The sequence below is a fragment of the Polistes canadensis genome, unplaced genomic scaffold (genome assembly GCF_001313835.1).
Source record: "Polistes canadensis isolate GaletaPanama2010 unplaced genomic scaffold, ASM131383v1 scaffold_502, whole genome shotgun sequence".
Lineage (NCBI taxonomy): Eukaryota > Metazoa > Arthropoda > Insecta > Hymenoptera > Vespidae > Polistes > Polistes canadensis.
Window position 1 is genome coordinate 27,412 of NW_014570049.1, and position 14,831 is coordinate 42,242.

Consider the following 14,831-nt stretch of genomic DNA (forward strand, 5'->3'; position numbering starts at 1 on the left):
TTCCTGCCTCCCTTCCTGCCTCCCTTCCTGCTTCCCTTCCTGCCTCCTCCCTTCCTCCTCTTTTTCCTTTCCTCTCGTTTTACTCGACGCTCCTTCTGCCAAATCGCTCCTTCTTTTTTGTTTGCACGCTTTTCGTCTCTCGACCTCTTTCTCTTTAACTTTCTAACTTTATCCCTTGCATCCTCCATCCTCTTCTCCTTACCTTTCTGCTTATTATGTAATCAGAATAACAATAATTGCTTCGGAACTGCTTCGACTGCTCATCAATCCATGTGACAGTTAGTTGCCCGCGGCTACGTATAGGCTTCGATCCTTTGCCGCTTTCCCAAGATCTCTCCGCGTACGATTTCAGGGATGAGAACAAAGAACGCATGTGCGTTGCTATCTAAATGCTAGAAAATGTAAAGACATTTTCTCTTCGATCTAATCACTTCGAAAATCACTATCTCATTTATTTATTATCAATGGATAATGAATTCAAATCTATACGAATATATTCGATATTTCGGTGTTTAGGTTTCGACGGTGAGTAAAGAAGGTTCGGTAAAGAATAAAATATCATTTTGTTGCAATTGTATGTACAGTTTTTATTTGGGTTAATATAGTAATTTTTCATATCAGGGCAGGCAAATACGATTGGGTCATCTTATGCGTTAACGTTCCGATGCCTCGTACAAGAGCGTACGTCAGTTCAAAGAGCGAACATGGGGGGTACAAAGGTAGCTAGCCTCGTCCTAGCCTCGTTATTGCGCATTCACACTCTTCTAAGATAATTACTGCGTTTGTCTCTTCTTTAATCTCCCCGTAAATGTTTTCGTCTAATTTAATTACGTACGTAATAATTCGATTAATCAATAAATCCGTAATAAATCCGTATAAACGTTTGAATTGTGTGCGTGAGTGAACTAGTGGCGTCGATGCCTGTCGTAGACATCGACTAGGAAGTCTCTGTAGTAACCAGCGGTAAACGTATCACAAGTTATGTAGCAAGTTTATTTATTCGTCATCGGAATGCGAGCGTTCGATGCTCGAGGTAAGTGCCTTTTCCTTTTCCTTTTCCTTTTCCTTTTCCTCCTCTTTTCCTCCTCTTTTTCTCCTCTTTTTCTCCTCTTTTTCTCTCCGACTTCTACTACCCTCTCTCCCATCTCCCCCCTCCTTCTCTGTCCATCTCTTTTTCTCCTTACCGACAAGTTGCAATTTTGCGGATGAAAAAGATGACATTCTTTAAGAGATTCGACTCTCCCCTTCCTTTTCTCGAGCTCGCAAGTTCAAAAGTGCGAGGATAATGTTTAACAACGCTTACAAGCACGTGTCGAACCTCGAACGCTCGTCTTTATTGTATGTAGTTTATAGCGTAACACAACGTCGCGACGCTCGTCGTCTCTTTTTCGTTCACCAAGCGTCGTCGTTGAAAGGACGACGCGCGTTACCTACGATCGTTGTGATCGCTTAGATAATCGTTATTGTATATCAAACTTTATAAACTGTAATATAATGTAAACCTGTAAAAAATATACTGGGTGGCGGCGGCTCTGTATAATATAATAAGTAGTATTATAATCGTTATGGTACAATTGTAATTAGTATAAATATATCATTATGTTATATATTGCGACGTATGTTTTCATTACTTCAGGTTTTTCTTTCCTTCGTCGACTGATTTTCTCTTTTCTATCTTCTTTCTCGTTCGTTCGCTCTTTCTTTCGCGCACGCATACACACGCGTACACACGTAATCTCTCTCTCTCTCTCTCTCTCTCTCTCTCTGTCTCTCTCTCTCTCTCTCTCTCTCTCACTCCCTCGCCCTCTCTCTCTCTCTCTCCCTCTCTCTCCCCTTTCCATTCCATTTTATTGAAAATTTCTGGAAAACTTTGTTACGCTATGTCCATCTTTTCGTCAATCTCCCTCACATCGAAGAATACGATAGATTCTCGTTGGTACAGCAAAGACGTTCAGATACGACTGTAAAAATCGATTCTTAATCCTGTAGAGCGTAATTGTTAGAAAGTTTGGATAGTCATTGAAATGAATCGGAATGTCAGTTAATAAATAAACAATGCGCCCGTATTCGTTTTAACAACGAATCAAACTTATCCTTGGTGAAAATGAATTGCAAAGGTATCGAGAAAGACGTGCGATCTTTGCTATACCATGCGATTTAAACTACAGCGTATCTTCGTTATTAAATAATCGTGCGCTCAAAGCGAGGCTAGGGCGATTTAGGAACTACGTGACAGCACAACCGATGCAAGTAACTATTTCATCTGTATGTTTTCTTTCTTTCATAAATAAATTCAAAGTGAAGAAAGTACGGACTCGAAGATTTCTATATCTTGGCGAAAACAACTATCGATAGATCGATCGAATCGAGCTTCATTCTTTCGGAGCTCGTCCTAAAAATTTTCTTTAATTTGTATCAAATTCTTTGGCAAATAAAAAATAGATCTTTGGTAAATGTAAAATATGGTAAAAATGAAGTATACAAATAAATGTCATCTAATATAAATGGAAAAGGATATGAAGATGGATTAGCTTTGACGGATTGTAGAATATTTTTGAATGAGATATGATCGATAACGTAGAACAAGCCACCGACTTGCATACCGACAGTCGGTCAGTCGGTTGGTTGGTTGGTTGGTAAGAATTAATGCGGGGAAGGACGTGGGAGGAACTCTTTTGTGCCATCTTGCGATTGCATCGCGTACGTGTTTTGCGCGTGATTAGATGAAACGTTGATAAAAACATTTTCTGCATTATTTCGTTCGCTTGAACGTGTCACGCCGCAATGAAGAAACCTCGTGTCCTGCAAATTCTACACTTTTTTCTTTTTTTTTTTTTTTCGATTTCTTAGCGTTCGATGGTTTTATCCAAAGAACAATGCTCGTAATGCACAATTATCGATGAATATATGTACATACATATGCATATATATTACGTTATATGTATAATATATATATATATATATATATATTATACATATGTAGATGTATTTAATACATACATACGCATATATATTACATTATATATATACACATGTATATATTACGCACAAATGATCGATTGCGCGATTTCCGATCCTATGTACATACGTAATATTACATAAATTGAAAATAATATCTTCGGAGGCATCGTCCTCATTCTTTCTTTCCTTCTTCTCTCGATTCTTGCTGTATCTCGTTCTCCCTCTCTCTCTCTCTCTCTCTCTCTCTCTCTCTCTCTCGGGCGTGCTTCCTTCCTCTCTCATACACACTCACTTTCACTCTTTCTTTTTCTGTAGTCTTCTCTCTTAAAATCGTTCGCTCGTTTGCGCTAATGCTTTAAACTAGAAAGAAAATACTTTCTCAGTTTTATTTCATATTTATCGAATAATCGTACTATTTCACCCCTCATACTGTAGGAACTTAAAGACGGTGACATTCGGCAATGCACGAAGTCCCGGAGAAAATAAAACCTTTTTATCTGTCGTTTTATACCTGTCAGTAATATAACGGCCGGCTTACATACATGTAGACATACACGTGTATCGGTTTTCATAAATACACGTATGTGCAAACATATATAGTTATCTTAATGGTAATAATCGTGTAATTAATAACAATGTTTATAATTAGGCGTTTCGACGAGACCGTCGCTTGGCAATATCGTGGGTGCGCGTAGATCGAGCGATAACGATCATGAGAGAACGGTGATAACGACGATAGCATACGTTTCCGATATTCCTAAATGCTAGCGACAAAAGTTGCCTTTCGTTCGCGCCAAAGGAGAGGATTTATAAGTTCGATAATTGTGGATCAAATGTTTCCTCTCCTACAAAGTGAATGATTATTGATGGATTCGTCGTTTACGTATCTTCTTTCTTTAATCCGGTCTCATTTGACTTCATCTCTTCTTCCTAATAATAATGCACGCTCGTTAAGTCCATCGTGCGTGATCGTTTTTAACAAAATAGCAAATGATCGATAGTCGCTCGACCTCGCTCGTTATATCAGCTGAATTTGTGCATGCGCAAGCTACGGAATGATAAAAAAATTAACTATGCGGCAGTAGCAGCAACGGAATGATATGTCGCGATAGTTTCCCTTATTCTTTTCCTACAAGATCAACGGTCCTACTTGCCGATCCGTTATCATAGCAAATGTGCTAATTGTAATCATAATATGAACAATGATAATCCTTGGCGTATCGATAGCCGATATTTAATAATTAATATGAATAATCGATGACTATTGTGGCAACAATAATGATAATAATGGTATAAGACGATGACAATGATAGTAATAGTCAAAGTAATAGTAATAATAGTGATAATAATCATAGAAATACAAAAACTATGAGATTGAAAAAAAAAGAGAAAAAACTAAAATAACGATAATATGATAATAATCGGGAAACGTAAAAATATATATGAATAAAATTTATAATGATAAAAGCTTAAATGATATTAATAATAAGTAATTAGGATTCACGTCGTCACATTCAAATACGTTGTATCGTAATCTTTTATACTACGTTTATATTCCTCAAATAACGTGTCTTTCTCTCTCTCTCTTTCTCTCATTCACTCTCTCCTTCTCTCTCACTCTTTCTCTCTCTCTCTCTCTCTCTCTCTTTCTCTCTCTCTCTCTCTCTCTCTCTCTTTCTCTTCATCTTTCATTTCGATTATTTTTTCTTCAACAGCCGATTGCAATATAAAATATGAATAACCAAACATTTCCCGCTTGCCTTGTGTCAATACTTACGAGAAGCACACGTAAATGTGCTGAATGAATTAACATTTAACTAACATTCCTCTATATATGAGATGGAATGCTTATATTAGGCTAAATAAAAGACAATTGAAAGTAGCATTACTTTTCAATGTTTTTTTCTACTTTGTCAAGCACCGCCACTTATTTTCGTCTAATCGTAAGTTCCGCTTTGTCTATCCTGTGGTATTTTGAAACAAAGAGAGAGAGAGAGAGAGAAAGAGAGAGATGCGACGAGACGTATCTTATGATCGGCGAATGGTCTGAAATCGTTCTAATGTTTTTCCTAAAAGACTTACGAATAACTAAATAGGCAAAAGTTGCAAACATTTATCTACCTTACGTACTGATATTTCATTAATTGAAAAATAATACTGAAGTCTGCACGAGGTGCCTATCACATATGTCTATTTAGTAAATGAAATGCAATGCATTTGCACGCATTTTCGTCGACCGCACGGCTGATTTTGTCGCTTCTTCTATCACGCAGAAAAACTTTCTCTCTCTCTCTCTCTCTCTCTCTCTCTCTCTCTCTCTTTCTCTCCCTCTTTCTCTCGTCCATTCATTCTCTCTTTCTCTCTCTTTCTCTCTCTCTCTCTCTTTTTCTCTTTTCCCCCTCCTACGTGCTCGCTCTTACCAGCCCGTTGAATGTCTTTCTTATTAACAGAGCGAATAAAAAATTATTAAAACCATTTTCGTCGAGACTGTACCGTTATGGTTCGCTGTATGAAAAGAAATAAAAGAAGAAAGTTTCTTACATGGTCGTTCGAAGAAGTCAAATTCGCGTAGGACTAGGAAAGTTTGCATCAAAGTAGACAAAGGATACGATCAATTGTGAAGCATTCGACGACGACGGCGATGACGACGACGACTCGTTAAACTATAACGCGTATGCATCTAGAGATTATGTTGGCTGGAAAACATGTAGATGTAACATATCGAACCCGCGGTACAGGTCGTCGAACTAGTTGTAATCTCTTTTGACACACCCTGTCTCTATGTATATATATATAATATATATATATATATATCATTAATAATCAATAATAATATCAGTTTGTATTGTACAGGCTACTTGGGGCTGAAAGCCTGTGGTCTCTCTAATTATATTTATTCGAATCCTTGTTGTTTCGTACTCGAATATATTATTTCCTTCCCTTATTACCTTTCTACTTAAGATATTTGTTTTTTTGTTTTTTTTTTTGTTTTTTAATAATATATGCATCTTGCCCTCGCTTCGTGTAGCAAGGTTCGACGTAACGAATTTTTCCCATTGTTCCTTGCCGCTCTCGAGCCATATTTGTGTATTTTCCTTTCTTTAGTACTTTAATGAAATAATCGTATGTATTATAGCTTTATGTAATTATTTTTAACCTTTACACTTTAATATGTAGCTTCTTTTTTATCTATCGTAGATTTGTCAGTGGCTATCCCTGATGTGTTAGTTACCCTGCGCTTCCGTCTGGTTGTCGAAATATTGTTACGAGATTGTGGTCTACGATTAAAATTCGTCGTTTCTTTCGAAATTCGCACCATATGAAAAACGATCTGGGCGCTTGTTACGCCTACATAAAATGTTTTCTTTTTATATTATGTCAACCGGAGAAGAGATGCAAGCCGTGTGCATTTGTCCTCTTCCCTCTGTCGAACTTGCTTCTCGAACGACACTTTGAACGATCTCGAACTGCTCAAATTTTATTTTCTCACTCGCAGTCAGTGGTGACACACTAATAGATCAAATAAATGACGAACAAAAGTATCATATACGCGGTCATTTGTACGCAAACGTATACACACATATATCGATCCTTGAATACTATGTTCGTTAAAAAACAACTTATTTTGTTCAATTGTCATTGAAATAAATATCGAACGAAAAAGATGTTTTTTTTTTAATCAATACTCGACCATTTATTATATGAACAAAGTATTAATACTACGTTCGTATAATAAATGATAATAAAAGAAACAATTGACGTCGTTAAAAGTTTGTATACTTGAAAAGAAAATGAGATAGCTTTCCTAAGAAACAGTATTCTCCTTAGCATTTAGTTTGTAAGCGTATAAAAATGGAAACGTAATGCGTTAATTTATCACGATTTATAACTCATCAGGATGAATAATGAAAATCGGAAAAAAGAAACATTAATATGATAAATATAAAGGAGAAAAGAAAATACGATTTGAGCAGAGAGAACGCTTGTCGAATCAATGATCCGGTGTGGTGGTGGTGGTGGTGGGGGGGGGGGAAGGGATCGCGAGCATTGGTCGGTCGATTCAGTCTTGCAGAAGATATAACTTTCGTCGGAGAAACTCGAATGTTTCACGTATAAATACGACCGCGCGAAAACGTAAATATGTATTCGAATGAACGAGGCAACGAATGTGCGAAGGAAGGGTATTAAAATGCTTTTTCGGACGATCAAATGTGTTCTATGATTCTTAAAGGAAGATAACAATTACGATCGATATAGATCCAGTCTTTTGTCTTTTTCATTATTTTCCTTCCTTCCGCTCGCTCGTTTGCCCAGTCCTTTTTTCTTCGTCCCATTCTCTCTCTCTCTCTCTCCCCCTTTTTCACTTTTCGCATAAATTGATGCCCACTAATCCGAGCCATTTTGTTGAAGCAACGCCGGTGCCGATTGCGAAGGTTGAGGTTGCAACGATTCGTGATGATAACGATGATGATGATGGCGATGGCGATTGTGGTGGTGATGGTCCTCCGGCGAGGGGGTCCGACTGCCATGGGATGATTCGTGTTCCGGAGCATTCGAAGAAGCAGCAGCAGCAGCAGCGGCAGCAGCGGCAGCAGCAGCAACAGCAACACCAGCAGCAGCAGCAGCAGCAGCAACAGTACCAGAAGTTCCCGCGGTGTTACCATTGCCAGTGGTACCAGAACTTCCATTGCCGCCTACGCTGACATTGTTGTTACTGCTTCCGGGGTGCTCGTAAACCTTCTGCTCGCTCGGAGGTAAAAGATGTATCATGTTAACCGGCACGGGGAAGGTCGCGCTAGCGAAATCCGGGTAATAAGCTTGAGAAAGGTTAGAGCCGAGAAGCGAGTGATGCGGAAATCCACTGTCGTCGGCTGGATGGGGTGGAAGGCCGACGAGCGGATGGCCCAGTTGCGCCGGTGGTTGTTGAACGGTTTTCACGTTATTGTTCAAAGAATTCATGACTGCGTCGCCGGTAGTCGCACCGGTGCAATCTCTTCTCAATTGCTCAAGCTTCAAACTTTTCCCGTATTTACCGCGCACGTACATCAACAAACTGTTGTACGGTATGCCGAATATCCGGCTTGCCTGGGACGTCGTCATTTTCTTGTTCCACACGTGTTGAAGCGCTTCGGTCAGCTCGGCATTCGTCCAAGACCTCGGTGGACCGCCCCGTGGTGCGCTGTGTTGACCCTTGGGTCTGCCAACGGGCACGTTGCGTCCTCCTTGATCGGTCCACCTTCTGGGTGGATCGCCCTCGGCTCTGAGCTTCCTCTTCTTGCTAGGTGGATGACTCGTTAAGGCGGCCGGAACGAACAATCCGTGCAACTGTTCCGGCTTTAAGCCATCGTGAAGATCCGCTAAAAGTGATCCCCTGTCGATTCCGGCGCCAGGAGAAAAGAGCCCGCTCAAAGAAGCAACGGTATCGAGAGGAAACATCGATGCAATCGAACCTCGTCGCGATGATTCTTGTTGCTGTTGTTGTTGTTGTTGTTGTTGCTGCTGCTGCTGCTGTTGTTGTTGTTGTTGTTGTTGTTGTTGCTGCTGTTGCTGTTGTTGTTGCTGTTGTTGTTGATAGGTGTGAGAAGTTCTAGCGGTGCCAAGCGGACTATCGGGCCGCGAATGATGACTTTGCGTTGGCGGCGGTGGTAGTTGGCTCTGGGGATGATTCGGAAGCCAACGTACCGCTAATTGGCCCATACTCGTCAGGTACTCGCTGTGATGATGGGGCGACGTCAAGGATAACGCGGCCGACATGGCAGGTATACCGACGACGGCCGCGGCCGCCACCGATGGAATATCTTGAAAAGAACCGTCGGGATGGAGAAGACTCGTGCCGGTAAGCGGCGAACCCCGTGGACTACTCGCTGTTTCGCTACTTTCGGTTTTAACCTGATGTAATTGTTGATTAATATGATGATATTGTTGATGCAGTTGTTCTTGACCAATCGGCGAGAGGGTTCTCTTTATCGATAAATTCTCCGCCATTTCCTCCTGTTCTTGTTGTTGATTCGAAGCGCTCGCGGAAAGTTGCAAATGGTGCTGATTTAGCTGCTGATTCTGGTGTTGTTGGTGATTATTCGAAAGGTTCAAAGAGGTAAACGGTGGACTTAGACTTCGCGGTGGATGAGGTCGGCTCAAGTCTTGTGGTACCAATTCCCCAGATCTTCGCCGTGGTCGTGCTTGCTTTCTGCGCGGCATCAACGGGGAACTACAGGTTTCTCTTAGGTCCCGTACACCGAAGTTCAAATGAGTCATGTGCGGTAATCTATCGCGATGGTCCCCCGAAGGGTGGTAGATCGTTCGTTTGGACGTCGCGATCGTTTCTCTAACGGATGCTCGTACCCCCGAGGTTGTTTCCTCTGTCGCCGTCGCCGTCGCCGTTGCCGTCGTCGTCCTCGTCGCCGCCGTCGCCGTCGTCGTTGCCGTCGTCGTTGCCGTCGTCATTGCCGTCGTCGTCGTCGTCGTCGTCGTCGTCGTCGTCGTTGTCGTCGTCGTCGTCGTCGTTGTTGTCGCCGCCGCCGCCGCCGCCGCCACGATTTCCGATGCATTGTCCTCCTCTTCGGGAGTATCCTGCCTAGCCTCCTCCGGCGTAGATGGCTCACCGAAATTGAAATCGGCCATTTGGGTATCCGACGGTGATGCTTCCCTTAGTTCCGTCGAGGTCAATCCTCGAATCTGCAGATTATCCGCCGCTTTTATCAACCCCGGCAATTCTTCTCGACTGACTTGCACTTCTCCGCGATACATAAAGTCGATCAATGCCGAGATTTCCGAACCGGGAAAATCCTTGAGTACAATCACCGGATGCTTGCACGGATGGGCCGCGAATATTTTCTCGAAGAAGGGGCTAAAATACATTGAAGGTAATACATAGGTAATGAAAAATATCTATTAACAAGGAATAAATACTAATAAAAAGAAAAACAAATAGAAGGTGATGAAAATAATGCCGCTGGAAGAATCTCGAAAAGACCCTTTTTTTTGGTCTATAATTTTAGTTCAAAATCTCTCTCTCTCTCTCTCTCTCTCTCTCTCTCTCTCTCTCTCTCTCTCTCTNTCTCTCTCTCTCTCTCTCTCTCTCTCTCTCTCTCTCTCTCTCTCTCTCTCTTTCTCTTTCTCTCACTCTTGACTTATTCACATAGATTTTTGTTCATTCTGCTTCCTTAGCGCGGCTTATTTCTCAAGGAAATAATGGTAAAAGGTAAGGAAAAAAGCATAAAAGACATGTGTAGAAAAAGCATAGAAGAAAGAAGCAAAGTTTTGTTCGAAGCAAGAAACGCTTATTTCTTGTCGCGCGCGAGAGGCGCGCTTTTTCAACCCTCCTATGAATCGATCCAAGCCGTTTAATCGATTACAAGGAAATGCTCGAGCGTAACGTAAGAAGCTCGTCAAATCGCGATCCTCGTAAAAAGATAGATGTTAGATGTAACGATCGAATGTAGATGTAACTTCTTATAAAGCTTACATAAGGTAAGTTTCACACGTTTCACACGTTTCACACGTTTCACTCCTTTCACACGTTTCTCCGGCATATCTCATAGCCTTGGAGGAGGGAACGAAAGGAAAGCGATTAATAATAAATTCAAACCTGCAAGCGCTGAGGACGACCTTGTGAGCCCTGTAACTAGTGTCGGCGCAAACCAAGGTAACGTCGACGAACTCCTCCTGGTGCAAAAGAGCTTCGAAGGACTGAAGTATATGAGCTTGATGATTGTTCCATCGAAGGGAGAAGTGTGATTGAAAAGCCATCCCATCGGGACTTTCCGCAGTGCTGGACATTTTTTCAACGGCCTCGGCGCCGTTGTTGGCGGAGGCAACCTGGCCTTCCACCTCCGCCTCGTTCTCCTTCGTTTCTACCGGTGGCGCGATCGTTTTCCTCTTCCATGCACACATGTACGCCCCGCGGTTGCGAGCTAAACGTAAACGAACACTTTGTTATTTTTATTTTCTTCCTTTCGCAATAGCGATATCGCGTCTACGATTATTTTCTCGCAAATCGAGCCACGATCGTCGATCCTTCGTCGTCGTCGGTATCCCCGACAAAATGTTTCTACGTAAACGCGCGTTCCCTCCCTCTCCCTCTAATCTGCCCCCATAGTTTTCTCGAGTATATTCATCCGAATGATTCGATACGAATGAAGCGAACCTTTGTTCGAGAAGAAGAAGAAGAAGCTTTACCAACGCGTTTAATATTCACGTTTTCTATTTTTTCTCGAAACTCTAGTGTTTCTACAGGAGATACACGAGGACCGCGACGACGAAACGATCGGGGCTGAAAATGATGCCGAGATGTTAATTAATTTCTATTTATTCGCTAAACGCGCGATTTGTCCTAATATTTGAAGCATTCGAAGCGTATCAATGTTAGGGAAAAATTGCAAAGGTGGAAAGAAAATGTTCTCGGAATGTTTCGAACAACGATTCGAAAAGACGTTCCCGCGTATGTCGTAACACGGTCGCGCGTCAGCGAGCACATGTAAGTGCATATTGACGATGCGATGTCGATGTCTACGAGTTATCAATGACTCTATACGTATTTTTATGCACAGTTTGTTAAGAGGAAAAAAATGTCAAAGTAACACATAGAGGCAATTAATGTTTCAAAGGGTTTATGGGAGACGAGATCAAGTCGAACACGTTGTATACGATAATTAAACGATCCGCGTGCTTTCCGATTTCGTAGCAAGCCAATTGACGACTCGTTAAACGTCTTGGTTGTATGCCCATTGAAAATTTCAGACTTAATTAGTACGTATATTGTAGATTTACAAAATGATCGGAAAAGAAAAGATCGATATTTTGCCTTGAGGGAGGTTGTTCAACGTACGAGCGAAAATAGACGACCGTTAAGAATGCTCTTTTCGATGGGCACATTTGGAAGATAAATATTCATTCAAATAAACATCCAATCGTCGTCGAATTAAAATCTGACGCGTAACCAATTTGAAATGGATGAATGTTTATGTTTCGGCTCGTACGTAACATACACCGTGTCACACATGCACTTGTTTTTCTTTCGAAGAAAGATACAACACCTTTGTAACACTGCTCAAGACTTAAGGAGGAATCGCGACACGTCTAATTTCACGAATCGCGGCACTAATCCTCGTCGAATTCGTACGAATGTCCAATGTCCTCTTGGTCTAACGTTGTCCATATTTAAATAACTTTTAGCACGTAGTTTGTAGTACACTTTGGACGAGATCAGCTTTTGCAACGGTACGTACTCGCACTCGAATGAAATTTCCTCGTAATTTTTACGTTTTCGCGGTCTTTTTATTTATCTCGCAAAAATACGAAGGTAAGGTAAAATAAAAACGATTGAAATCACTGACGCGCGCGAACTTACGTGAGCGATCGTATTCGTAGGGTTGATAGAACAAATGTTATTCCGTATACATGTAGAATAATATCTTGAAGAAAAACAAGAGATCAAGGATAAGAGAGATCGGTCGGTCTTCGTAATAACGCGAGTACTCGCCGATTGTAAGCACACACGTGAACGATCGATTCTTTTTCTTTTCAACTTTCGGTCAACGCGAATGATTGCGCAAAACTCGATTTCTTCTCTAGTCGGCTACGAGCGCGAAGAAAACTGCCTGAGAGATATCGAAAGATACGTTGGCGGGAAAACTAAAAGCGACTTAGCGGACCACCCGCGTGACTCATCTTTTCTCCTCGTGCTTTCTCTCGGAATATAGTACAGGAAGTGCAGGTAGAAGTGCGAGAAAAACGAGAGAGACGGAGCGTGACTAGGGTCGGAGAGAGGGGAACGACCGAAAGAGAGGGAGAGGGAGAGGGAGAGAGAGAGAGAGAGAGAGAGAGAGGAAGGGGCGGGGGTAGGTAGCGCGCGGCGCCCCAAACGAAGATCAGCTGATCATCTTCGATATCACCCACTCTACGCACTAGATAGAAAATTGATTAGCTGGACAAAGAGACACATAGCGGCGAAGACGAACGAACGCGTATATCCTTTTGATTTTCACTTGGCAACGGAGAAAGTTTCACTTTTCGAAAATTTGAATCGTCAACACTGGTGCTGCTAAAAGCGCTATTCGTTGGAGGAAAAAGCTCGCTCGGCGGGATTCGACTAGGGCTTTCGACTAGAGTTCAGGCTGGGGGGAAGGCGGAAACGTTCAAGTTAAAACTGACCGTATCGTATGGAACGCGTGTGCGGCACAGCGGCGTCGGCGACGGCCGGTGAGTGAATGCGCCGTGACGTTAAGCGCCCCTCCTAAGATTCCCCGCAGGCCCCTCGCCACTCTCTCTCACTCGCCTACCCTTCCCTCGATCCTCGTCCTCTCTCCTTTCGAAGCACGCTCGTTCTCCTCGTTCTTCTCCTTCTCTCTTCCACCGGCGGTGCGCGTCTTTCCCGCGCGTCTCTCGATACTAACCCACCCTCGTGCTTTTCTTCCCTCCCCGCCGCGCAAATTTACCACTACCAATCTCGACTAGTATTACCATCCGACGCGGACCACTATCGCGTCCACCACCGCGGTACCTTTCGCGGCCCTCCTTCGCGGCGGCCCTCCTTTCGCGGCCCTCCTTTCGCGGCCCTCCTCCTTTCGATCGACCCCCGCGATCGACTGCCCAGTGACGACCCTAATTCCTTTGTTCACCGCTCTCGTGTGTTTGTCGCACGGAAAACTTTCCAAAATAAATAAGAGAAGAGAGAAAAGTGAATGATTCGAGCTAAGGATACGTACACTTCGAACGGTTTCCTCTCTCTCTCTTTCTCTTTCTCTTTCTCTTTCTCTTTCTCTTTCTCTTTCTCTCTCTCTCTCTCTCTCTCTCTCTCTCTCTCTCTCTTTCTCTCTCTCGCTTCTCTTCTTTCCTCTTCTTTCTTTTATTAACTTTCTTTGCTTCGGGATTATTTCTCCCTCCGTTTCTTTATTTTTTTCAACACACTTTTTCTCTTATATTATATTCTTCCCCTTTATTTTATCACAACACTAAACGAACAAATCGGATTGATCGACGACGCTGCTCGGCGTCATCGTTCGACGCGTTGATGTGAAAAAATAAAAAGAACAAAAAGAAAAAGTAAGATCAAAAATAAGTGTGGACGATAAAAAGAACGAAAGAAAATGTCGAGAAAAAGAGGGAAGCCAAGGAGGAGAGGAAGACAAGCAAGAGGATTTAAAACATAGGAGACGGTGGAAACTATCGAATAGGCCGTAACGTTCTTCCCTGGTTCTCATGGTACAAGGACTTTGGTATCCGATCAAGGTAAAACTCACACATTGATGAAACGATCCTTGTTTTTTTTTTAGCTCGTAGAACCGCGCACTCTGGTGCAATCCTGTATTTAATCTGAACGCACTCGCGGTCGTTTGTTCGTCGTTTGGTGCACTCGCGCGATAGCCGGTAGCGTAGCACTCTGTTTCAGGGAGCTCGTGTGTAAACTCGTGCGACGATAGTCAACAACGACTAGCGCGTGGGAGGCCTGTGCGTGCGTGCGTGCGTGCGTGCTTGCGTGCGTAGTCTTCTCGTACGTTTCGACAGGCGGCCGGCCCGACTCTTCGAGCAGTCGCGTTGTGACTGCCTCTTCGGACTTGCCACTGAAAGTGGAGAATGGGACGAGAGTCCCACCTCCTCGTGCCACCTCCAACCGTGTGGGTACCAGCCCATTGGACCCTCCTTCTCCTTTCCTGTCCAACGTATCGCTCCTTCTACTCACCACCATTCTTCCATCGAACCTTTAACGTGCGTTAGACCAAAGTCTCTACTTTCCCCCACCTCTCTTATTCATCCGATATACTTACCTCTCGTTCTATCCCTCGAGACAAGAGTATACATTTGAGTCCTTTCGTTATTCTTCGTTATTCGAACTACCTTTCAAATGGTTTACCTGCCTCTTTCGACCTTCG

The 14,831-nt window shown here is 42.7% G+C and overlaps 1 protein-coding gene across 1 annotated transcript; it reads right to left on the reverse strand.

The window, feature by feature from the left end:
* Positions 1 to 5,957: 5,957 nt before the first annotated feature.
* On the reverse strand, positions 5,958 to 14,507 carry LOC106792620 (protein jim lovell). The gene is made up of 4 exons (XM_014759105.1): positions 14,202 to 14,507; positions 10,550 to 10,874; positions 9,497 to 9,808; positions 5,958 to 9,286 (listed from the first exon to the last, which is right to left on the reverse strand). Exons 1-4 carry the CDS (start codon positions 14,203 to 14,205, stop codon positions 7,348 to 7,350), a joined length of 2,580 nt encoding a protein of 859 aa, XP_014614591.1. The 5' UTR covers positions 14,206 to 14,507; the 3' UTR covers positions 5,958 to 7,347.
* Positions 14,508 to 14,831: the final 324 nt, after the last annotated feature.

What these genes read in the sequence shown, in the direction of transcription:
- LOC106792620 (XM_014759105.1), bottom strand. An exon ending in GTCGTCCTCAGCGCTTGCAG is followed by an intron (nt 9,809 to 10,549) that starts GTTTGAATTTAT and finishes AATGTATTTTAG; the next exon opens with CCCCTTCTTCGAGAAAATAT. An exon ending in GAGGACAATGCATCGGAAAT is followed by an intron (nt 9,287 to 9,496) that starts CGTGGCGGCGGC and finishes AGCATCCGTTAG; the next exon opens with AGAAACGATCGCGACGTCCA.